At 41.6% G+C, this 25,224-nt stretch overlaps 2 protein-coding genes across 6 annotated transcripts in view; one reads left to right on the top strand and one right to left on the bottom strand.

Moving 5' to 3' along the window:
• The window catches only part of ctbp2a (C-terminal binding protein 2a), a 46,468-nt gene extending 41,718 nt beyond the window's left edge, over positions 1 to 4,750 (top strand). For 3 of the 5 annotated variants that reach the window (XM_086044863.1, XM_086044861.1, XM_086044864.1), the window contains 5 exons: positions 62 to 276; positions 1,470 to 1,600; positions 1,850 to 1,977; positions 2,247 to 2,364; positions 3,882 to 4,750. In XM_086044863.1, the coding sequence (XP_085900989.1) occupies positions 62 to 276; positions 1,470 to 1,600; positions 1,850 to 1,977; positions 2,247 to 2,364; positions 3,882 to 4,068 (779 nt within the window). In that variant the 3' untranslated portion in view covers positions 4,069 to 4,750. Of the gene's footprint in view, positions 1 to 61; positions 277 to 1,469; positions 1,601 to 1,849; positions 1,978 to 2,246; positions 2,365 to 2,635; positions 2,715 to 3,881 lie in introns of all 5 variants that reach the window. The other 2 variants (XM_086044865.1, XM_086044862.1) reach the window with 1 other exon arrangement.
• Positions 4,751 to 6,125: 1,375 nt separating this feature from the next.
• Positions 6,126 to 24,343, bottom strand: zranb1b (zinc finger, RAN-binding domain containing 1b). Its single transcript, XM_086045399.1, has 10 exons — positions 23,969 to 24,343; positions 20,504 to 21,510; positions 17,509 to 17,696; positions 16,066 to 16,219; positions 15,071 to 15,142; positions 12,747 to 12,945; positions 11,487 to 11,607; positions 11,180 to 11,309; positions 9,149 to 9,378; positions 6,126 to 8,351 (listed from the first exon to the last, which is right to left on the bottom strand). Exons 2-10 carry the CDS (start codon positions 21,429 to 21,431, stop codon positions 8,133 to 8,135), a joined length of 2,241 nt encoding a protein of 746 aa, XP_085901525.1. The 5' UTR covers positions 21,432 to 21,510; positions 23,969 to 24,343; the 3' UTR covers positions 6,126 to 8,132.
• Between the last annotated feature and the right edge of the window lie 881 nt (positions 24,344 to 25,224).

The raw sequence follows: 25,224 nt of genomic DNA, 5'->3' as shown, positions 1-25,224 counted from the left end.
GCGTGAATGAGGAAAGGTTTCACGGTCAGCATTGTAAGCTTTTCAAGTGCGCCCCCTTCAGGTCGCGCAGGCCAGGCGGTGTCGATGCGGGCCAAGGCGTTCGGCTTCAACGTGATCTTCTACGACCCGTACCTGCAGGACGGCCTGGAGCGCTCGCTGGGCGTGCAGCGCGTCTACACGCTGCAGGACCTCCTCTACCAGAGCGACTGCGTCTCCCTGCACTGCAACCTCAACGAGCACAACCACCACCTCATTAACGACTTCACCATCAAGCAGGTGACCTGCTTGCATCCGGGGCTGCACTACTCTTAGGGGAATGTTTTGAAATGCATGTTGTGCTCCGTAACAAAAAAAAAAAAGAAACATTGAAGAAAAATGAGACGCTTCCGCTGTTTTTATTTTGGAAAAAAAAACAAAAACAATTTGGACATAAGTGCTTTTTTGGGGACATTGACGAGAAATGAAAATACAACAAAAACAAATTTGATTTTTTTTTTTTTTTTTTTTTCAGAAAACATAAAAAGCCCAGCAAAAGTCATGTATCTCCAAATTGAGATTTTAAAAAAATAATCCTAGACATACAAAATAAACTCAAAATTTGGACAGTTACTTTTTTGTTGGATCATTATTGTCGCTGCCCAACAAAAATTGTGTTTCTATATATATTTTTTTTCATCAGAAAATAATGGAGATATATGCTTTTGTTTTGCTGTCCGACAAGAAAAAATGTTTCTCATTGCTCAACAAGTCTTGTGGGAAAAAAATCATGTACCTCAAAATATTAGGAGTATTTCTTAAAATACTAAAATTAAAGTAATAATAATAGTAATAAATAAAATAATAAAAAGACAAAACAAAATGAATGGGGTTTTTTTTGTTTTTTTTTAGGCATTGTCCAAGAAAACCACTTAAAATTTAGATTCTTTTAATTTTCCTTGCTTAATGAAAACTCAGGAGATCATTTTTTTAGTTAAATCATGGACAGAATGATAATGAGGATGATTATTATGGTACTATTAATGGCATTGTTATTAACTAAATTTATCAGTTGTTTTAATTCAAAAACAAAACAAAAAAAATTACATTAGAAGATAGATGCTCTTCTCCAACTATTTTTTGTTGCGGTCTAAAAAAAAAATACCTCCTAATTTTCTGATTGTATTTTTCATGAGAAAAACATTTTAAAAGTCCAACAACGCATACTATAGACTATAACTCCAAATTTTGGAGTTTTGTTAGCTAATATACAAAATTTAGAAAAACGTTTTTTTTTTTTTAAAAAAGCCCAACAAAAAGCATGAGAAATTTTGAACAGACATGTATTTTGTCGCATTATTCTTGTTCGTGCCTTTGGCGATGCCTGCACAAGCTTGTTGTTGGACATCAGCAAATTTAGTCTCGACGTTTGCCGAGCCTTGGGCGAGCGAGTTCTGTCTATCTGAAAGTGCATTTGTGTGTTTGGTTTGCAGATGCGTCAAGGCGCGTTTCTGGTGAATGCGGCGCGGGGAGGCCTGGTGGACGAGAAGGCCTTGGCGCAGGCCCTCAAAGAAGGCCGAATACGTGGAGCCGCCTTGGACGTCCACGAGTCTGAACCCTTTAGGTCCGTCCTTCCAAACTTTTATCGAGCCAATCATTTACAGGAGAAAAATCGAACAAAAATGTCCCCCCAAAAATGTGACACACAGGTTAATTGTACTTTCTGCCATCTAGGGAAATAACAATTAATTGTTCGTTGAAATGAAACTGGCATCTGTAAAGTTAAAAAAAAAAGATTTTTTATGAATTTCGACTTTGAATTTCTTTTTTTCTTTTTTTTCTTTTTTGCCACATCTGCTGTTCCTACTTGTAGCTTTTCTCAAGGCCCCCTGAAGGACGCCCCCAACTTGATCTGCACGCCGCACACCGCCTGGTACAGCGAGCAAGCGTCGCTGGAGATGCGCGAGGCCGCCGCCACTGAAATCCGCCGAGCCATCACGGGTATGTCGGGCTGAAGTACAGAAAAATAAAAAAAAAATAAAAAAAAGACTCCGGTTTAAAAAGTACTGAGTGTGAAATAGGCTTAATAGCGTTTCACGGTACACTGGCACTAAAAAAGGACCGTGATACCTCGCCGTCAAAACGTTTTTTTTCCTGTCAAGTCTAAACAATAATACACTCCCTGTTTTAAATGTAACACACAAAACAGTTTCCCTCTTTTACGAACGTGTAACATGCTGACTGTGTGTGTGTGTGTGTCCTCCAATTAGGTCGCATCCCCGACAGCTTGCGGAATTGCGTCAACAAAGAGTTCTTCATCACCTCGGCGCCCTGGGGAGTGATGGAGCAGCCGCAGCCTCACCCAGAGATCAACGGCGCCGCCTACAGGTGGGAGGGTGGTAGCGCGCGCTGGTGGGAAGGTTTTACAGTCGAGGCCCAAATACAGCGGAACCTCCAAAGTTTTAGAGACACATAGAGAATGTCACAATGTCAAATTCATTGAGGAAACAAAAGAAAAAAACACTTGACATGATTTGATTTGTGGGCCAAAAATGTGTTTTGAGAAGTGAAGAAGTGACAGTGTTGGACTTTGGAGGTTCCGGCGTGCGTAACGAAACGTTTGGCTTGAACGGGACTGAACTGCTTCTCTCGCACACAGCCGAGTGAACCAAACCATGGTACACGCCATAGCAACGGGGGGAATGCAGGACAAATTATATTCCTAAATGTCAAAGCAGGTAAATGATTCATGGTGATGCGCACCAAAAAAAAAACAAAAAAAAAAAAAAAAGAAATCCTTCCCCGGTAAAGCTTAATGTGTGTTACATTCACCTGGACCACATTGTCCCTCCCCAGTTTCCATAGCGACCCTTTGTTCCCTGTATGCCTCCCCCCGTGAATTCAACTTTGGGTTCCCCTAAATTCTTGATATGTGGACGAAAGGATTATCTATCTATATCATGGATGGGAAACTGGTGGCCTGCTCTGCGTGGACCCTTAATTGATTAAGAAAAAAAAAAATCCCATCCCTGATCTATATCATACAAAATATTTTGGAAAAGAACTTTGGGATAGGTGTCCACTGTAGTGACTGATGTACAACTTCAACATCATTTTACACTGGTCAACAGCAAGTTTTTTTTGTAAATTATTTTAATTTTTTTGGGGAGCACATGAGATTTTTCAGATCTTTTTTCTTTTGTTTGTTTTGTTTTTAAGTTTGACCTCTAAAAGCTTGCGCAATATGGATTTTACCATGCGTTGTAATGTAATTCCACCTGTTGTTGAACCTAATCCTCCATTCATAAATATTTCTAAACTTATATTAGATATTATGTTGTTATTTTATTAAAATAATTATTATTAACATTTGATGTGCCAGAGAAAAAAATTAGGGCAGCGCCAAAAAAAAAAAAAAATATCTAGAAAAGTTTACTTGCTTCTCTGATTAAAAAATGTAGTCAAAATTTGTCGACTAGTGTAATTGAGAATCGAGAAGAAAACTAAATGGAGTAAAGCTATGCACTGTAGTGACTAATGTATAACTTCTACAATCGCACTTTTTGAACCGTTCACTTTAGTGACTGATGGTCAACTTTGACAAGAATTATACAACTCGAAGAAAAAAGATTGTGTACATTCATTTACTGTAGTTACTGATGCACAACTTTAAGCTAGCTTAGTGAACAACTGTCCACTGTCATAACTGATGCCCTATGTTAAAAAAAATAAATAAAAATAGGAGTTTTTAGCACAACTTTTCCCCATGTTAAAAAAAAAGAAGAAAAAAAGGCGTTTTTGGAACAACTGTCCTCTGTCGAGACTGACGCACAACTTTGCCACCAAGGCCCATGCATGGAGAAGAAATGATGTTTTTGTGGTTTATAGCGTTTCTGCGTTGGCAGGTTCCCTCCGGGCGTGGTGGGCGGCGTGGCCCCCGGCGGGATCCCCCGGCCCCTGGAGGGGCTGCTGCCCGGCGGCGTACCCGTGGCCCACACCCTGCCCCCGGGCACCCACGCGTCCCAGGCCACCTCCCCCAACCAGCCCTCCAAACATGGCGACCCCAGCAGAGAGCACATGAGCGAGCCGTGACCAAGCGCCGCCCCTGCTCAGACGGCAACGACGCCCCCGCCCGCCGAGGGCCCCCCATTCTCCCCCTCCCCCACCACCCCTGACGGAGGCCGCACAGATGAGACTGTCACATGAGCCCTCCTGGACTTTCGGGACGGAATTCCCATTTCTCCGCCCTTTCCTTCATTCCAGCTGTTGTTTGTTTTTTTTGTTTTTTTTTCTTCCTCCTTCTTCTTTCAATGTTGTGTTGCAAGTGTTGTTCTGTTTCTGCAAGTGTTACACGTGTGTTTTTTAGCAGGAATCGACGTCATTAGCAAAAAAAAAAAAAACAAAAAAAAAAAAACATTTTAAGGCAAAATCATCCACTCAGTAAATTATATTTGCATCATTGTGAGCTAGGAAAGTAGGACAAAATAAAAGCGACAGTTCAATTGAAGCCATATCTGAATAGACGCCAATCTGGATTATATCTTTTCCTCCTTTTTTTTTTTTTTTTAAATGTCAAATTAAGTTGATGTGCAGTTTGGTTGTTAAATGTTCTTAAGTCATGTGACTGCTCCTCCTAGTTTTTTTTTTTTTTTTTACATTTTTTTTAGGGTGACTGTTTGTGTTTTTGTTCTTGTACAAGGTGACCATACAGTATAATAACATAAAGTGCAGCTGGAAACCACAAATAAATACATGCTGTCCTGATTGACAATAAGACTTGGTGGAATGTGTTTTTGTGCAGCATTCATTGAAATATAAGTGGCTTTGTATTGTGAGCAACCTGAGCTACACCTGTGCTTTCTAATAAGCATCTTGATATGCTCAGCAAAAGAGCTCATCCAACGTATATAAAACAGATTTTTTTTTTTTTTTGGTGGATATACGCAGTAACGGAGCTAGACTTTTATCCTTGGGGTGGCCGAGGCTATTTCAGGAGGTCCACAGACTATAACAAGAAATTTGTTTTGCGTCTTATGTTGAAATGTACATACAAAGGCGTTTTTGGTGAAAAACAAATGACCATGTATAGTAAGGCGTTTTTGGTGAAAAAAAAAAAACGACCACGTTTAGTAAGGTGTTTTTTTGTGAAAAAAAGCGACCATGTAATAGTAAGGCGTCTTTGGGAAAATAACGACCACGTATAGAAAGGCATTTTCTGTGAAAAAAAACGACCATAGGTATTTTTTGTGAAAAAACAAAACAAAACGACCATGTATAGTAAGGCGTTTTTGTGGAAAAAAACCGAGCATGTATAGTAAGGCGTTTTTGGAAAAAAAAACAAAAAAAAATGTGAAAAAAAAAATTGGGGGGGCGAAAAGCTACCATGTCTGGTCCTTCCCTTTGGAATGACCTTCCATTGGATGTTAGGCAAGCCCCCTCTCTGTCCATTTTTAAAACCCGTTTGAAGACACATTTCTATTCTTTGGGTTTTAATCCGACCTAAAACTGACAAATTTGTCTATGGTATATAGTGTTTTGTGTTAAGATTACTCAAGAACACAACTGAAATAATTCTGTTTATTCTAAATAGTAATTAAAGCTGTAATGTAATTTGAAAAAATAATTAACCAGTACTTTTTTTTTTGTTTTTCATCAATTCTAAGAGGCGTGATTTATATTATATATATATATATATATATTATTCTATATATTATACTATATATATTGAATAATTGAATTTCAATCTTATTTCATTTAAATATCAAAATGTCAATATTTTTATAACAACTTGGTTTATTTAATAAACAAAATGAATCTAATTTTAGTAGTAGTGGTCATAAATTACGTTTTGACAGTGTTAAGTATTTAATATTTTAATTGCTAGCAAAATAATTGCATTTTCAAGTTTGAGTATCATCCATGGCTGAATTCATTTATTCCAAAAATATATTGCAATACCGTACTTTAATTGTAATTAAAGTGTTGATAAAATGTAAAGGTTTTTCAAATGTCTTCATTTAATTGTAATGGCTTAATTGGAACTGTTATAAATGTAAATCTGCAACTTCCACTAGAGGGTGTAAAACATACGGTCCAAAGTGAGGAATACTCAGAATACTAAAACAAAAAACTAAAAAGTCACAAGTAGAAACATTGAAAAATGCTTTTATTTTTCTGGTTGTAGTTTTTTGCTCACTTGTTTTTTGTGTTACACTCTTGCATGTGTGTACGGTGACATGAGGTCTAAAAAAAAAAAACAAAAAAAAAATCCACAAACCAACTATTGCATCAATACCAAGCAACACACCAAAGGTGGACGCTCCGAACCGAGGGGGAAAAGAAAAGTGGCGAAAACAGTAATAAGAAGTGAAATCCCCGCCTGCTTTGGTTTTGATGTCGCTGCCGTGATGAGACGATTTACCACACAAACAATGTGAGTGAGGGTGACCCAGCGAGGCTAAAAGTGATGTGACATGAAATGAAAAATGAGAAAAACAAGCACCAGGTTGTAGACGTCCCTCTTGAGGTACTACCGAAAAATTAAAACCACGGTAAACTCGACGTCATCGTAATGTCGCTCCTTCATCAACCCCCCCCCCAAAAAAAGCCGAAAAATATACAGATTATGAGCTTCCAAATACAATCGTAATAAATATGTCGACTAAAAACAAAAGCAAACTTCTATAGTGTGAGTCCACTTATTAAAGGGAACGTCTCCCTCAATTTTTTTTTCAAGAGCTTCCTTGACCTCGTTCAAGCGATCGCATTCATGTAGAAATGTTGTCATAAATGTGCAGTGCTTCATTCGAACTTCTAAACACAAGAATGGCTTTGTCCATTTTTTTCCCCCATGTTTTTCCAAAATCCAAATAGGAAATAATGTGCTTGCTTTTTTTGAACGGAACACATCAATGCTGGTAGAGTTCATATTTAAATATACGTCGTTTTCTTTTCAACAACCACATGCATAATTATGAAAAGCCCTTTGAGCATTCATTCCATAGCCTTGATATCCATCAAAGCGTCCATGTTACTAGTATGCTTTTTGTTCTCACTAGTAAGACAAATTTGAGTTTTTTCTTCCACTACTACGACCTTAGGCTACATATCAACGCTAACGAATAAATGTGCAAATGGTTAGCCATCTTAAGGTCCGTGGATTTTTGGCCTACCGGCATACAATTAAGCCCTAAAAACAAATTACTGTGCTGCACTAGTAACACCACAAGGCCAAACTAGTAGGCATGTGTCACATATACTAGTAGCCTTCTAGCCCAGAGAGTAGCACCGAAATACCCAGTAGTGTACGTAGTAACATGTAGTTGTCCTACTCGTGTGCAGAAATGTATGTAGCGGGGAATATTTTACGAGGCAGGACAGTCATTCTACTAGTGCGTCGAATTGTCCTGCTTGTGAGGACAAAGCACAAACTAGTATATTACGGACCTGAGGCTGGATATCAAATAAATGCTCAAATGGCTTTCGGCCAAATGTGGCGCTAGTAATTTAAACAAATGCACTGATACGACGACACTTGTTCTACTAGTTCTCTGAATTATTTTACTAGTGAGGACAAAGCGCATGGACCTTATTTTATAAATACTGTATATTTAAACTAAGGCTTACTAATAAAGTAGTTCAGACATTTAATTGATATTGACCTTGGCACTAGTAGTGGATAATGCTTCTAGTAAGATACGGTCGTTCTACTAGTAGGCTGAATTGCTTTACTAGGAAGAGCAAGGAGTGTACTAGTACACAGACCTTAAGATGGATATCATGGATAACGAATAAATGCTAAAGCATCTTTGAGACAAAAAGTGTTACTAGTAGTAAGAAAAATGTCATGCTCAAACCCAAAAGTGGCAACTGGCCGTGTAAAAACATTACTAGTAAGACATAGTTCTTCTCCTAGTGCACTCCGGTTGTTCGACCAGTGCACTGAATTGTCTTACTAGTGAAGACAAAGATTGACAAAGGATGTGGACTAAATGCTGAAAAGGGCTTTCCATCCATGCATTTGCATGTAGGAATTCCGTCACATTGGAAATACAACTGGAAAAAGATGGTTTCGAATTTGTAAACCTTTTTATTTCCCGCGCGCGTCACAGTTTGTCCCAAAGTCCCGACTGGCGAGCGAGCGCTCGCTCGCTCGCTCACTCGTCGTCGTCGTCGTCGTCCTCCTCGCCGTCGGACAGCGCGGCACAGGCCCGTATCTGCCGGTATCCGTCCAGCCACTTCTCCACCATCTGCGTGACGAGCGGGTGGTTGCGCCTGCGCGAGCTCTTCTGCAGGGCCACCAGCACGCCGCCGTCCGTCACGCAACAGTCCAGCCACGAGCGCAGCAGCTTCTCCTGCTGCTCTTCGTTGCCCATCTGGCAAAATAACACAAAATGGACGCACCGACGTCAGATCGGCGAGTTGCGGAGCGGTGCGCTTCGTTTTTGCTGGTTTGGTTTGCACGTTGGGGTTTTGAGGGCGGGGTGACGAAAGTTGCAGCGACAAATATTGTGACTTCAATAGTTAGTTGATGGAATGAATCCAGATGTTTTTACTTTAAAAAAAAAAAAAGAATGAATAACAACGACATATTTGCAACTTCTGGAGAAATTGCGTGTCATGGAATGATACGGATCGATATCAAAATTTGTGGAATGGTAATGATTGGGAAATCTTTGTGGGATGTTGACATTTTTTCACGTTTAAAATCTGTACCCAGGCGAATTAAATGTGCTGAATGTTTTGAATTGCAAATGTGAACTATGATGTGAATATTTTTTGTTGAATGTATCATTGGAAATGAATAGGGAATTTTGTAGGGAATATTAGTAGTGAAAATGTTGAATTTTTGGCAAATGGACATTTTTGGCCAGTGGAAATTTGTTTCCTAGTTCAAATGAAATATGCTGAATGTTTTGCATTTGAAAATGGGAATGATGTGAATCTTTTATGGTGAATGTCCCATTGGGAATAAATGGAGAGTTTTTGGTTCAAAATGTTGAAATTTGGGAAAACTGAATTTTTGGAGTGAGTAGAAATGATCGCCTACAAGGTGTGAATTTTAGGAGAATGTTGAATTTGTAATAATGTGAATCCAATGAATCATGTGGCAGTAGATGCATGTCAAAATAATGGGCGGAAGAAAAATGGCAATATAAGGAAAACAACTTACTTCCTGCGCGGAGAGGAAGTGGATGTGCAGCAGCTTGCGGTCGCTGTCGACGAGCGGCAGGAAGGTGACGGTGACATCGTCGTCCGTGTTGAGGTTGGCGCCGGCGCCGCGATTGTCGAAGCCATCATTCTCCATGGCCACCAGGGCCGAGAAGTGGCCGCGCGTGTAGCCCAGCGCGATGGGGCTCTTCCAGCAGAAGCTCTGCTCCCACAGCAGAGGCAAGTACACGCCTGGCAACACACACACACGCGCGCGCAGCAAACATGTCAAGCAACTGAAGTGTCTCGACGTGTTCAACGGGATTTTCTGCGTCCGACTGAACTGCTTGGCGAACATGCAATCCGCTTCTGATCTGGCTCTGACGATTCTCAACATGCAAATATTTCACCTTGACTTGACATCATCTTGTGTTGTTTATAACCCAAGGTCTTTTCTTTTTTTTTACATTTTCTTCCTTATAAATTTTTAAAATATCTTTTCATGTAGCTTCTTTTTTTAATTTGGATTTAATAAATTATTCCCCTTGAAGTTATTTTTATGTTATTTCATTATTTTCATTTGTATTTAATACATTTCACCTTGAATTATCTTACAATAATTTTAAAAATAAAAAGTTTTCCTTTTATTATTATTATTATTATCATAGATTTTACTATTACTGAAAGGGTAACTCTCTAATTTTCAAAAATCATTTCTAATCATCTTACTCTGTTTTAAAGTTAATTTCTGAAAACAATATATTTTTAAAAAGTCCCACTTTTGTTTTATTTTTTTCAAATAGAATTATTTTAACTATAATATAAAGCTAATTATTTTTCTAATTGTAATTGTAGTAAACAGAAAGAATAGAATTTATTGTTTTACTTTAAATAAACTTTAAATATTTACATCATACATGTATTTATATTATTTTGTAGTTTAATGGTATTTATGCAGTCCATATTTTTCCCCCCAATCTTGGACAAATACAAACAAACCAATTCACTCGACTCAATGACAACACAACCTCCCTGCTGGAGGTAATTATGTATACTGATTTAGTTTATTGTCAACAGTAATGAGACATGTATCTTTCAATGTCTCCCATTTTATGTCACCTCTTCTCCACCGTACACTTCCTGTATGTGTCCCAATACTTTTGTCCCTGGGGCAAACTTGCAGCAGTCACTCCTTAGTAACTACAAAGCTTTCACTGGTTTCACCTGCTCAGTCACTTCAGGTACAAACTCCCAACTAGTGTTCTTTCATTATTGCTTTGCAACAAAAAAACGGCACAGTCTGTTGCTTGGGTGTGTTTGTGTTTGTGTGTGTGTGTGTGTGTGTGTGTGTGTGTGTCATCCATCACAATATTTTCCCACAGAAGCCTTTCACCATGTTGTTAATGTTCACAGTCGTTGAAATAGCTGAAACGCTTGCGTGCGGTGAGGAGCGCATGGCAGCCATGTCTGCTATGTCAGCTATGAAGCGCTCACATCAACATGGGGACCTTTTTTTTTTTTTTTTGTTTTATAGCGCTCTGGAATTTAAAAAAAATAAAAAAAACTTATGCCAGTGATGCGGCAAAAAATAGCTGCCAAGCAACAGGTGACGCTATAAACCCACTCTAGCCAATCAGACGTCTGAAAAAAGTCATTTCAGGAAAAGGCACTAAAATGAGGAAGTGAACTGATGCGAGGTTTTCAGTAATATTAGCTATGCCGTTTTTTGTGCGATACTGCTTACTAGTAAACAAAATGGCTAAAAAGAAGTGAAGCGAGGAAAACGGGAACGCAACGTGAGTGATATTTTGAGATGATTGCAACAAAACAAAAAGCAAAACTGGGGGGCGGGGGGGGGGTGTGGGGGGGGTCGATAGTTATGTCATACAATGGAGAATTTTGGATTAATTTCGATAAACTAAAGATATGAGTTTTGTGAAATCTTGTACGAACGTGTTTCAAAGGCGATGGTTTCATTGCCAAGAACTTTGGCGCATACCACACCGCGTATCACTAGAGGGCGCCCGTGCACCCCGCTTTCGCAGCTGCTCACCTTGAAAGCGAGTGAACCCAAGCGTTTCCCCACGGAAACTTTTGTAGTACTTCACTCCGTAGACGATGATGGGCCTCCGAAGTATGTGTGCAAGGACGAAAATGTGAGTCTGCTCCAAGCTGGATCCCGGCTGCGGAGGAAAGACAACACAAAGGGCTTGCACGGTAAACTACAACGACGACGACTCAAGACAGCCTAACACCAAGCCACTTCTGCCGACCGCAAGGCAGGAAGCACTCACGAAGGCATCAACCGATCGTCTCCTTGAATTATTGACGAGTAAGAGTGGCTTTGCGACCGCACGTACCTGACTGGCCAACGACAGGATGAAGGCCCAGTCTTCCTGCCACTGCTCCTCCCGGAGGGAAAAGTGCAGGCCGAAGCTTTGCGAATACCACGACTCCCACTCCTTCCAGCGCGTGTAGAACCTTGGACAACAAACATACCTTTCTTTTAAAGAGTTCTGTTTTGATGTATGTTTTCCTGATTTTTAGGCTCAAATAAGTTACTTGATGAAATGCTATTTTCAATTAGCCTGTTTATGGCATTTCCCATTGTATGTTAGCATAAAGCTAGCAGACTTAGATTACGCTTTTTTGGGGGCGATTTCGGGTTTCTCTTCCACAAGTAGTCTCTCGCCTTCTCACAACCTCCGCCGCGGGTTGTCATGGTAACCAAAAGAATATTCGCAATCGGCCCAGCTGCATTTGAGCGCCCTAGCTGCGCTGGCCTGCTCTGAATGGGCTAATTTAGTTAGCAACACATCTCTACAAAATGTAATCGGCTGTGAAGTTATAATAAAAAAACAGCAAAAGAAAACGAGAACCCCACTACCACCCCCCACACACAACCACCCACCCACACTCTTGGGCTTCGCTTCTACAAACAGTAGCAAGTTAACTTCTTTGCAACAATCATGTTTCGTCCTAGTCATCATGGTAACTATGGGCCAGAGTGAGCCTTGTCTTGAAACACGGCCACCCTCTGAAAAGGGGCTCATTTCAGCAAGACAAGAAATATAATTCTTGGTGCTTGTGGTATTTGGCGGAAAGTTGATATCGTTAAGACACCGAGGATCTCTTCAAATTATGAGAAGAAAAAAAAATGTGACTACTTGAAGCTCGCCGGGCTGCTAAAATTGGTTCTGCGGCTCCAGTGCACGCTTAGCATTTGGATCAATATGCCAGTCAGCAGGGGGTCATGTGGCACATTTTTCAAAGGCAAGCTTTGCGTCGACGTGTAAAACACAAGCAATGCGAGGTGGCCGCATGTCACGTTTCAGCTGCTGCTGTCCTTGAAGGACCACCACCAAGGTTGGCCTTCACACCAGCCGTGTGCCACGCACTCGGCCCACTGCCAGGGAGGGACTGCCGTATCTTGGTCCACTTGAAGGTTCTCGGACCACAGGCAAGGAAAACGCCACAGCCGTTGTGTGTGCTGCTTTGCAGCACTTAAAGCGGCGTAATTACTTCTTAGCTTAGCATTTAGCCATGTACAGCACATTCCCAGGCTACTGACCACGCGTCTCAAGTGCGTCGCAACACGCTTTGTGTTTTTAGCGCCTCACCAGTGCGAGCAGTCGTGCAGGCTGTCGTGGAGCGTCTTGCGCAGGACCGAGTCCTTGTCGTAGATGCCCCAGGTGGCCTGCAGCACCGAGTCCAGCAGGCAGTCCCCGGCCGTGCGGTTCCACAAGGCGTACAGCCGGCTGTCCAGCCGGGTACCAAGCTCCAGCGACCAGTTGATGATGGGAGACTCCTCCTCCAGCTCTAAACAAATGATGGGAATAAAACTGCTGTGATAACGCTTGATTTGGTCACACACACACACACACACAAAAAAGACCGGGGGCCTCCAAGTGATGCTGTTACCATGGTAACAGTTTCAGTTTGACCGAATACAACCCCATCACCAAATCCTTGTCACATGTTTGGTTAAAGTGATTTTTTTCCCCCGATTTAACTTTAGCTGGACATGCAAAAGACTAAGACAGCCTATTTGGAGTTGATCTTAATTGTTAATTAATTGTATCGCTTTGTTTTATATTTTGTATTTATTTTTTTCATAGTTCTATAGCTTTGTTCTGCATGATTTGTTTGGCTTTTTTCTGCTTTTGTTGATTGTTTGCCAACACATTATTTGTTTTTCAGCATCATTTTTAAAATAGCAGTGTTTTTTTTATTTATATTTTATTGTCTTTCACAATCCTTACAGTACACAAGGACTAACAAAGTAACCTATACAATGTCCCCACTCAACAACCATTTGTCCATCATTTCCCTTAATCACCAGGCCTTTACATTTGTTCACTGTAATACCAACATTGACAATAACATTTTTTAACATGAACCAACTAAATAACCAAATAATAAACAAAATCAAAGTAGAAACAAAGAACAAAGGCTACCAGAAAGACAACTAAAGAAAAAGGAGAAATGCCACCCAGAAAAACTAAATATAGATTTTGTGTAACAAAGAATAGTTACACAAAATAAAAAAATAAAAAATTTAGTAGCTTTAAACCAGGGTGTTGTAAATAAGTAGTCTTTTCCCCCTAACAAAACATTTTAGGCACATCCTAAACAAAATCCGATCTATATTGTCTAACATATGACAACCATCGTTTCCAGACCTTATTAAATTCATCCACTTCCAATCTAAGAAATGCAGTCATCTTCTCCATGTTATAAATACCCAACATCACATCGATCCATTCATCCACCTCAGGTTAAAATAGCAGTTTTATAAAAAAATCTTTTTCATTGTATTGTCTTTTTTCTATGAATAATATATTTTTCCACATTAATTGTCCAGTGTTTTTTTTTTTAAACATTTTGATTGTTTTTCATTTCATTATCTATTTTTTAATCATGTGTTTAAACTCGGATCACATTGAATTTTGTATTATTTCATTCTATTTGTTTTCTGCATAATTGTAAATGTCATTGTTTGTTTCTGCATTTAATTAAATGTTTTATTGTTATAACACATTTTATTTAGTTGGCATATTTGTAAATTGGATTAGAGCTAAATCCCCTTTAACTCACCATTTGGCCAGGGTATGAATCATTATGGGTTTAACCATACAAGCCTATTGTATTGTTACAAAAGTGTATCTTAAAAAAAAAAAAAAAGAGTTACAAGTTACAAATATGACACCAGATATGGGATGATACTTGTCTTTGGTACAGGGCGGTACATGTGACCTGGTGGCAAGACAACAAGCCAGTTGTGTCGACGTGCTCTCTTTGAGGCACAGCCATCTTAATCAGTTTAATAGCTGACCTCCTCAGTGTGTCATTGAAGCAACCAACCTAATCGGAAGCTGCATTTTGTGCATCATCGTGAAACTTTCTGGATGGGGGTGGTGCAGAAAGTCACCAAGCGGTTTACTAGGCCACGTGATCAGATTTAAATCGTAATCTCTTAATCTAAAAAAAAAAAAAAAAAAAAGGGGGGGGGGAGTGGCACAGCAGTCTTTTCTGACCACATTTCTAGCAAAATTGAAGTCCCAAATGCTTGTTGTGTGATGTGATCTTTACACCATCCTAGTGACAATGCCCGTGAAGTAAAGTGTTGCCTTTTAGGGGGGTGTAAATTTACGTGGTAAAAAGTAAAAAGGCTTCAGAAAGTGAAAAAAAAACAACAGAAGTGGCTGGCAGGGGGACGATCAAGGAGAGAGAGCCCAGTTTTGGCAAGGGAGGAAGTGCAAGTAATAAACCACTGCAAATACTTGGCGTGCTTCCCATTTGAGGATGAGTGAGAGTGTGTGTGTGTTAGGGGAGGCACGGGGGTGGAACACTGTCAACTTGGATCTGGTTTAACTCCCTCAAACAACAATTTGGGCATGCACTCACTGCTGTAATACTACAATGCAATAAGTATATTGTTTACCTTTTTGCACGTCTCGGTCCAAAACTTCATCAAAGAGCTTTTCCTGAACGGCTGGGGGCAAATCCTCAATATCTGAAACAAATTGAGCAAAAAATCTCCTTGAACCATTTTTTTTTAAATAGGTATTACTTTCTTAAAGTGGAAATTCTATGAAAATGATACTTTACAAACCTATATTTTTAATCTCATTTACTTTTTTTCCAATTGAGTTGTGTAGGTCACATTAATGGTGGAAAAAGTTGTTAAAGGTCATGTTTTTTTGTACAACAAAAAACTGGCATAATTTATTGCATTCATTTTGTATTTGATCAAAAGTATTGTAATTAGTATCCTTATAGTAATTTTTTTTTTAATTGAAGTTGTTTAGCTGTGAACTACTTTTCCACTGTTTTTTTAACTGACGTTTCAGGTTTTTGCCATGGCACCATTTCAGGTACAGGTATGCAGGTAGTCAAAATGTTGCCTATTGTGACAACACAAGTACAACATGACTGAAACGCTTCTGCTCGGGAGCCAGCCGTCATGTTTTTGTTGCGTCCACAATAACCAGTGGCTTTCCGTCGATGCTCGGGGGGTTCTTGTCAACACAGTGGCCAATTCTTCCACTAAAAGAGAAATGAATGCATTGACTGTGTGCGGCCCAAACAGAGCAACTCTCTGCTCGTGGCCTCGAGCCAAGGCCGCCATTGTCTCGCATACACTGCACCACCAATCCCTGGCCCAGGCTAGCGCACTAAACTAGATTCTGTGAGTTGAAGAGACTTGATATAAAGCCCCGATTTTTGTTTGTTTTTTTAAACAATTTTTTTGGAAAGTTTTTTTTTTATGTTGTACAAGAATAATACTCCAGACAGTGAGCCAGAAGTGAACTGTGTCTTCTGGACAGCATTCATAACAAGGAGGAGGGACGGAAAGGCACATAAACACACAGCTTGTGGTAGTTATTGTTGCTAATAGCCTGTTAGCGCCCGTTAGCGTGCTGCGGTGGTGCAGACCTGCAGGCAACGTGAACGTGACCAGGTCAGTGAGGAAGTAGCAGGTGAAGTCCCCCTTGCGCTGGTGGAGCGAGGCGGCCACCTCGCGGCGGATCTGCTCTGTCAGCTCGGGACACACCATCGCCGGGATGCACTTGGCGGCCTGTTGGGACACCTGCGGAGAGAAACATTTTAGACAATGGGGTGGGAAACTTACGAGCCGGGAGCCATATTGGATGGAGCCCAGAGGTCAAAGCAAACATGGTGAAGCAGCATTTAGCTATTATGCTGCCAATAGAGTGAAGTCAGGTCAGTGAAGTGAGAATGCTTTTAAAGTGGAAGTCAAACCAAACATATTTTTTTTCAAGAATATGTTCGATATAAGCCCACTAGTTGAAACAAGGTATTCTGATAAATATTGCGTTTGTGGCATAAGAGTTAATCCACCTGTTTTTACGACCAATCATGGCTCAGCTTCAGAAAACAGGTGAGCCGTGATTGGTCGTTACCCGAGCCCTGAGCAGTTGTGATGTCATTTTCAGTTGACAGACGTGACAAAATGGCCGCCCTCAGAGATGGCAAAAAAGAGGTGGAGTATGCTGCTTAAGTCATATTCCACAAACGCAAAATTAATCAGAATGCTGTGTTTCAACTAGTGGGCCTGCTGGGAACATATTTTTGAAAAAAATATGTTTGGGTTGATTTCCGCTTTAAATCCAGGTTACAACTATGCTTTTAACGCCCATCAATATGATTGAGGTCTTTTAAAGCGTTTTTCAAATACATTTTCCCAAAATCTTTTCCTTGCACTGTATGTTCTTTTCGTAATTTAACTCAATCACTGCCATTGACGAATCTACTTATCTTTTCACAGTCCATCCATTCAATCCCAGGAATTTATTCATATTTTTTTCATTTTTTTTCAAATGTTAGGGTAAAAGAGGGTCTGAAAATGTCTGGCAGTGAATGAGTTAAATAAGATGTCATTTTTGTAATTTGTTTTAAATGTCTTTAGTTCTGGTTTTGTAAATGTTTTTAAATGTGGGATTTTTAATTATGTAAAACACACTGAGTTATCTTGTGTATGAAATGCGCTATATAAACAAAGCCGCCTTGCCTTGCCTTGGGAGTCTAAACCGACTGAGAATCAATGTTTCCTGCTAATGAGATTTATCGCAGAGGCGGTGAGGACAGGAAGAGGAAAGCATTTGGAAAATGTTCAGTTGTTGCGGCTGGCGGCTTTCAAACATTTTCGCAGGCATGCGCCGACGTCTCACTCGGCGCCTCACTCGCTGACCCGCTCTGACGGAAAATTGGGCCAGTGAGCGAGAGCGAGGTGAGCGGCGACAGATAATCTGGGATAACGGTGCCGTCAGGAAAGCAAGCTGCTATGCGCGCCTCCGGCACGAACGCGCAAAGGCGCATTTGGGACACGCAACGGGCGTGGCCGCGTTCTCCTCTGACCTCGGTGAGCAACACGGCCAGCATGTCCTGCCTCTGGAAGCGGATGGCGAGGTGCACCAGCGTGAAGCCCACGTCGAACGCCGACGGACGGTTGAGCAGGTGCACCTCGTCCGACGACAGCTGCCTCGCGATGTCGCCCCCCGATGTCTTGTAGGTCTCCACAGCCGCCAGGTCCCCCTCCACCACGCCTGTGCGGGAAGACAAGAGGAAATTAATCGCAGTGCAGCAATCAGTGCCAATCAAAACATATCAATAAAAGAGCTTTGATGAAGCGCTTGTATTGGATTTAATTATATTGTGCTTGCCTCTAGGGGTTAATTAGAGTTGTAATCAACTGTTATGCTAAGCGAGTCCTTTCAGAATGAAATAAAACCCCAAATGTAAATTACGTATGGCACTCCATGCATCTTGCGCAGCATACAACCATTATAGCTTCCTCTTGACAGTACTGTAAACACTACGGCACTTTTTTTTTTTTTGTTCTCATGTCAACACACAACAACGCTCGGGGAGAGAGACACGGAGTGGGTGGAAGCCGTGCCATGCGGAGCTGGGCTCGCGCTGCGAGCGACTGGGAGACAAGCGGAGGGAAAAGGCGACACAAAAGCGGCGCAGTGTGACAAGGGAGGATCACAAGCCAGCAGAGTGGCGTGGGCGTGCCCGCGGCCCCGCCGCCGGCCTGCGCTCTCACATCCTGAAAGACAACTCGCGCTGCAAGCCGCTCGCCCGAGGACTCTCGCATGACAGAATGTCTAGCAATTTTACATCTGTGATTGACAATCCTGTCTGAACACAGACATGAGTCAACCACACAAGTGGAAATACTTTTCATCCGTTCCAAATGTTGCAGTAGGGTTGCAACTAATGATTATTTTAACAATGGATTACCCTGTTGGTTATCTGCTTTCTTAATCGGAGAAACTGATCGGACGTTTTAGTTTCCATCGGTTTATTGAAAGGCCGGAATTTGTCAAATGAGAGAATCTGTCAGACAATTGGCAAAAAAAAAAAAACAAACAAAAAAAAAAACGGCTAACAGCCGTTTGAAAATGTCTGACTTTGAAAAAAAACACATATATAATGCATCTGCTTTCATGGCTGATCAGAGAATATTTATCTAATGTAGATGATTTGAAGCTAAAAAAGGTCCCGAAACGATTGATTTCTAAAATAGTTTCAATTACTTCAATAACACTGACCAACGAATGTATACAATTTTTTTTTAAATCAAAGATATAAATAAACTTTTCTAGATTATTGTTTTACGCTGATTCCAAATCTGCCCTCATTTTTTCTGTAGCACATCAGGTTCTCATAATAATAATAATAATAATAGAATAACGCTAATATAATATGTAAAATAGTAATATTTATTAATGAAGGGTTAGGTTCAGCAACAAGTGGATTTTTTCCCGAAACGTCACAGCTATAACATGGTATTATCAGTATTGCGCAACGTTTTATAACAAAAACAGAAAATTTAAATATCTCACAAACCTGATGTGCAACATGGAAAAAGGTTGGAAATGTACACCATAAGAGGTGATGGGATTAGTAGGCGAATTATGAATTTTAATGTGGGCTTAAATTTGATATACTTTGATGTCTTTTGCTCCAAAAGTTAAAAAAAAAAAAAAAAGCAAGTACAGTATTTCAAAGTGACACTATGACACTGAGTATACAAAGTGCACTTTAATCAGCACGTTCTGAAAGCCGGATGGTGTGTTTGTCATGCGTTGAGTGATGGCAAGTCGCTGTCAGGTGGTCAATAATGCAGGCTGAAAGTCATGAGTGTTGCTTAAGACGTACAGTATATATTTCTGACCGCGGCTCTACTTGTCACTCTATTTTTAAAGCGACAGCTCCCGTTTGAAGACTGTTGTGCACTCACACGCACGCACATGTGTCACGCTTCACTTCCCTAGCAACAGAGGACAAATTCATGCCACGGATTGTCGACAGCACAATTGGGCTGTGACCTCTTTGCAAGTTGACGTCCCCTTGGCCTGAAAGTGTCCATCACTTCTACCCAACGGAACACAAAGAACAACTTCCAAAGCGTTGTACTGGTAGCATGAAAGGGAAAAACAACCACAAAAAAAACATCGAGTTCTCCTTTCGAATGTTCATCCTCCCACTCCACACTCACCAGTCTACAGTGTGGGTGGCCGGACATTCGCTGCTTGTGTTTCACTCACTCGCTGATAGCCACACACGGCGCACGTGTATCAGCATACAAGAAGACAAACGATCAAATCGGGACGATGTAAACCCGGTTTGGACAACTGCTCTGAGTAGAATAAAAATACCGGGTATGATCTTGCTCATCCTTTAATTGACTTTTCCACCAAGTCAAAATAAAGTAATACAGTGGTACACCGACTTGTTCTTTCTGAATTCAATACCTGTATTAAGTAATATTTATACCGATACTAAAATGATACTATGGTAAAAACCGAATACATGAGTAGAAGCAGTGATATCATACATGTAGATGGTAGTACGAACAGTAGAACATATCGCACGCATTTTGTGTTGTGTGTCGATGATGTTTTATATTAAGCTAGCAGACTTGGATTGTTTAATCAAATTGGTTTTACAGTTAATTTTGACAAATAAACAGCTTGGAGCAAGCGCATGTGGACACTTATTTTAAGTTGTAATTGTTTTTTGTATTTTCAATGTACAGCACTTTTTATGCACTACAGCTATGGTTGTTTTGTGGTTGAAATAAAATGGAGTTGAATGGAGTTAATATAAGTTATTTTTTATCTACTTCAATTACAGGTACAACATAGAAAAATTTATTTGAATTTGACTAATTGCTCGTCCCTACTTGGACGTGTGCGTGAGCTATCATAAAATATTTCTCCGAGCGTAGTGAAGCTATATAATACCCGAGTTTCATTTTTGAAATTGAAAGACCGAAATAAATTCAGTTTTCCGCAGTATTCTAATTTATTGCGATCCCCCCCCGTATACACTTAAAACTCACCAACACAGGCGTTAAGGAACAGCCAATCCGTCCTCCTCATTCTGTTCTTAATCTGCTTCAGCTTTTTGAAGTCCACCTCAAGCTCCTCTTTACTCCCAACCCCGGCCCCCGACGCCACCTCGATCCTCTGAAAGTCCATGTTTACCTCCGATTCGCGTTTGGCGGAAGGCGGCGACCTCCTCTGGCTGGTGCTGCAGCCCCCGACCAAACCCACCACACCGCCGACCCCCTGGCCCCCCGCGCCGCTGCCGACGGTGCGTCTGTTGCCCCTGTCGGCGTCGATGAACTTGGACGACGGCTGCTGCCGCTCGGGCTCGGACGCCAGTTCGATGGGTTCGGCCAGCAGGCCGTGATTGGGCCGCGGGTGGTCGCACACGACGCACTTGGGCGCCTTTGACCAGTTCTCGTAAGTGCAGGCGGTGCAGGTCCAGTGCTGTGCGTGTGTGTTGAGCCTATTGCGGTCATTGTATTCCTCGCAGGGGTCCGCGGCGGTGGAGGAGGGTGCGGGGCGGCATCCCGAGCCTGAAGTCTGGGGCGACTCGGTGGGGCTGCGCGGCTGTCCTTGATGGCTGGCGTGTTGCTGAGCGTGTTGCCTGTGACACAGGCACTGAGTGCAGCGGATGGCGCGGGGCCAGTTCAGGTAGGTGCACATATGACAGGACCACTTGGAACTGGTCTCGGGGGTATCGGCCGCCCGGACGCGGGGCCGTGCGCTGGAGTCGGGGCAAATGAGCAAAGAGGAGCTCCCCTGGGTGGGGCTGTTGCTGAGGCCGGCGGGGTCCAAGGCCGGGGCGCTCTTGAAGGGCTCCTCGGTGATGATGGCGCCCGCGCTGGGCCGCTGCGCGCGGCACATGGTGCACTTGATGGCCGACGGCCAGTTCTCGTAGGTGCAGTATTCACAGGCCCACTTGGAGACCAGCTCGGTCATCGTCGCGCCCGCCGAGGAGGCTCGCTGCCGTTCGGTGGGGTTCTCAGCTCGGCAGGGCCACTCTGAAGCAAACAGCGCACTGCAACCAAAGACACGTGCAACATTTTACTTGGGATGTTCAATACCACTTTTTTTTCCCCAGACCGATACCAGTAACTGACACCGCTAGTACTTTTGATATATGAAATTTCATTTAACACAATGCCCAAAAATTAAGAAAAAAGACCTTTCTTTCTGACGCAGATGACAATTCACTGATGGGCCAAATACTAGTAGTGGGTGGCTAGGACCGGCAACCTCTACGTGTACCCAATACCTTAAAATAAGGCCGGCCCATCCCTATATTTTGCTTTTGCATCTCCATCCATTTATTTTCAGTAGCACAGGTCCTAATTAGGGTTGAAAGCGAGCCTAAACCTATCGTAGCTGACTTTGGGTGAAAGGACCCTGGATTGATCACCAGTCAATCGCAGGGGACATACAGACGCAGACAACCATTCGCGCAATCACGACCAAGTGGAAACGAAACCCACAAAGGAAGAGAACCACATAAACCATCAGTGACTTTTAGAAAATCAAGTCCTTAAATCATTTACCAAGCAGATGCTAACGTAAACAGCAAGTGGCTGAAAGCATTATAGCTAATTACTAGCATGGAAATGAACAGGCTTTCGAAACTATTTTCAGATACTTGTGCATCAAAGGGTGAGTAGTTTTTACTTATTTTTCTATTAATTTTTTAAACACTGCCCTTCTACTTAAAATACAGTCATGGGACATTACTTGAAAAGTTAAAACATTGCCTACAAAGTTTAATAACTATTTTATGTTGGGCTGTGCAGTAAATACTAAATCGACCAAATTGTAGCATGTTAATCAAATGGTGAGTAGTTTGACGATAGATGGACCTGATGAACCACTCTTATACTTAGTTTACAGTTACTTCAAACATTGCTTGTACCGATAATGGAGGTTTCATCATGGTGACGGTGAGTAGTGCAGTGGGCATAATCTATATCAACCAGATTATTGCATTTTAATCAAGAGTTGAGTGGTTTCAGTGTCAGCGTCAGAGCACATACGGGAGGGGGCATTAGGTCAGCACAAGGGGCCATATTCTGCCGTTCAGTAAACGCCAACAAGTGTTATATACACGTATGGCACGGCAGTCATTGAGTAGATGAAACACATGGTTTAGTTTTTGATCTGAGGCAACACGCGTATGCATATGAACAACAGTTTGTTTTTTGTTTTCATTTTTATCTTTATCTCACTGAGTATGTTAAATAAACTGATTTGTATGTAGATTAATTAAATATACCAAATTTGTCACAAAAGAAAAAGCTACACCGCAGGGCATGGAGCAGGGACAGAACAGTGCCTCATTTTGGGGGATTCTTGCCCGCGAATTCCCCCCATGATGCCGACACTGAGTACTTTTACTGAGCTGTAGTTTCATTTGATAGATGTTGATTTCTCTTTCGAATATCAAGATGTTTAAAACAATGTCTGCACATATAACACCTTTCATATATTATTTCCTCATCTTATATGTATTTCGTAAAGTCCCATCAGAATGGTGAACTGTTGTATTGTTTGTACAATAATGTAATGTCGGTTTTATGCCGTTGACAGTGAGTGTACGATTTGCAGTGGGGGGAGGGGGAGTCTTCTATAATCTGCTCCACAGAGTACCGGTATCGCATGTTAATCTCTACTAATGCACATCTGCACAATATAAAAAGTGTGCCTGGTGCACACTGGATTTACTAGCACGGTGCAGGTGCTTCTGGTGTGTAAGTATTTGACGCCACACAACACAGCAATGCTAAATAACAATACAGCATGGAAACCCAACACCGACCATAAACACATACAGTAAAAGTTATTTTATGGACAGGGGGCCAGAGTGGCCTACAGTGTCATGACAGAGGCTGGTAACAAGAGACAGCGGGCGAATGAAAGCAGACACCCAGCAGGGAAGACGCGTGACTGCCTAGACATTTAACCCACGCACTGAAATTTAATTCAGAGCAAAGCCTATTAAAGACAAATTTAAAAAAAAAAGAAAAAGGGGTGAATAATCCACAGCGCATGCGCATTGCTTACATTCGGGCTGGGATGTTTGTTTACACGGTGAGAAATTCATCACATGAGCGCGACAAAACGCCTTGTTTGGTTTTGTTTTTTTCTAACATACAACAACAACAACAACCTGACTCGCCCCACTTTTTTCCAAAGGTACGACGTTCTTTTGGAACAGGTTCACAGGTGACGCGCTAATCGTTTCGTGCTCAAATCCAGCTACGAAACACGCTTTGGCGTCAGCCAGCGCGTCAACAACTTTCCCAAAATGATGGAAATATCGCGATATTTCCCACTTTGCGTTACAAACTCGACGAGATTTGACAGTCTGCCAGATAAGTAATTACAGAGCAAGCTAGCCGCCCGCGCGCTGCTAACATGAACAGATGATGGTTTTTGTTGCGCTTCGGACGTGGAAGCCGTTGAGTAGAACACAACGAGAAGCCCCTTACCTCGTACAGTTCGCCGTGGAGAGCCCACTCCCAGCCGAAGCCACTTGGGCTTCTCTCACGTAGCCGACACTAGCCGCATATTGACTTGGCTGGATGGCGGAGGTCCATATAAGCCACAGGGCGAGAGCCTCCACCCACTCTCTCGAGCCCCGTCCCTCCTCGCTTGTCCGCGTTGGACTTTTCAAATCATCTTGATTCCTTTTTCGCCGAGCAGAAGGGCTTAATTAATGGCGGCACAGAAGGAGGGGAGGAAGCGAGCGAGGCAAGGGCTAAAAACACATTCGCGAGAGAAGTATGGAAGCCCTCTCACTGGGGGAGGCAGGACCGGGGATTTACTACCTGAATCTGCCACGCGTTGCGATTGGACGATTTCTGTGCATCCTCTCGCGTAGGCCAATCAGAATTGGTGTACCTCATTGTCCATGTTAAAGGGATACGTCAGAGCAAAACAGTACACTCCAATGTCATCCGGAATAACAGCAGCAGTTACGAATTGACTAATTCCCCCCCACCCCAAACGGCGGAATGGTTTATTTACAGTACAATCACATCTGTTAGTTATTCACATTTTTTTTTTATCACAGGTTTGGTCATATATTGTTGTTGCGAGAATTGCAATTAACCACGTGGTATGTGCTCCAAAGGGATGATGTCATCGTGAAAATACTGCAAGCAGCCTGCAGTAATGTATGGCAGCGTCAATGTCAGCCCGACGCGCATGTGAGCATCCAACTGCACACTTAATATGAATGTATTTGTTGGAAAATTGTTGCATTGAAGCGTATTATACAAATAAAGCCATATATGCATGTCCCTCTTAATGGACCCCATGAAAAAAATACTCAATACATCACGTAATGGACAATTTTGAGGGGGTCCTTCCTTTTCGAAGCTGAGAGCTACTTCTGAAATAAATATGTTACTCCTAATAATGACGTGAAGACATAGATTTCTCACAATTATGATCCAATATGATTTAACAAGGTAGGAAACTGATCATGTGCTATACTTTATTTCTATAAATCTCTGCAAGTGTTTTTATTCTTAAATGAAAATGATCACTTATAGAACATACGAAAATCACAATGTCAAACATAGTGAGTTATTTTTAGAATCGGCCCACGGGCTAGTGTGTGGTCCTCACTTACTACCGTACTGCCCGCAGGATTTTCATGGTGCAAAAGTAAATATTATCTCCACAAATTTGATGCATTAAAAACGTTAGAGAAAACAGACACAGCATCCCACTTACACAC

Source organism: Filicampus tigris, chromosome 11 (genome assembly GCF_054856515.1).
Source record: "Filicampus tigris isolate MCC_2025a chromosome 11, RoL_Ftig_1.0, whole genome shotgun sequence".
In the NCBI taxonomy this organism is placed as follows: Eukaryota; Metazoa; Chordata; class Actinopteri; order Syngnathiformes; family Syngnathidae; genus Filicampus; species Filicampus tigris.
Note: the sequence above shows the minus strand (reverse complement) of the source record. Positions and strands in the feature narration are given on the sequence as shown.

Excerpts from the sequence above, each read along its gene's own strand:
- zranb1b (XM_086045399.1), bottom strand. The coding sequence starts at position 21,431 with ATGACCGAGCTGGTCTCCAAGTGGGCCTGTGAATACTGCACCTACGAG. Across the intron at positions 16,220-17,508 it reads TGGCCGTGTTGCTCACCGAG|GTGTCCCAACAGGCCGCCAA; the intron begins GTCAGAGGAGAA and ends TTCTCTCCGCAG. Across the intron at positions 8,352-9,148 it reads ACTTCCTCTCCGCGCAGGAA|ATGGGCAACGAAGAGCAGCA; the intron begins GTAAGTTGTTTT and ends TTATTTTGCCAG.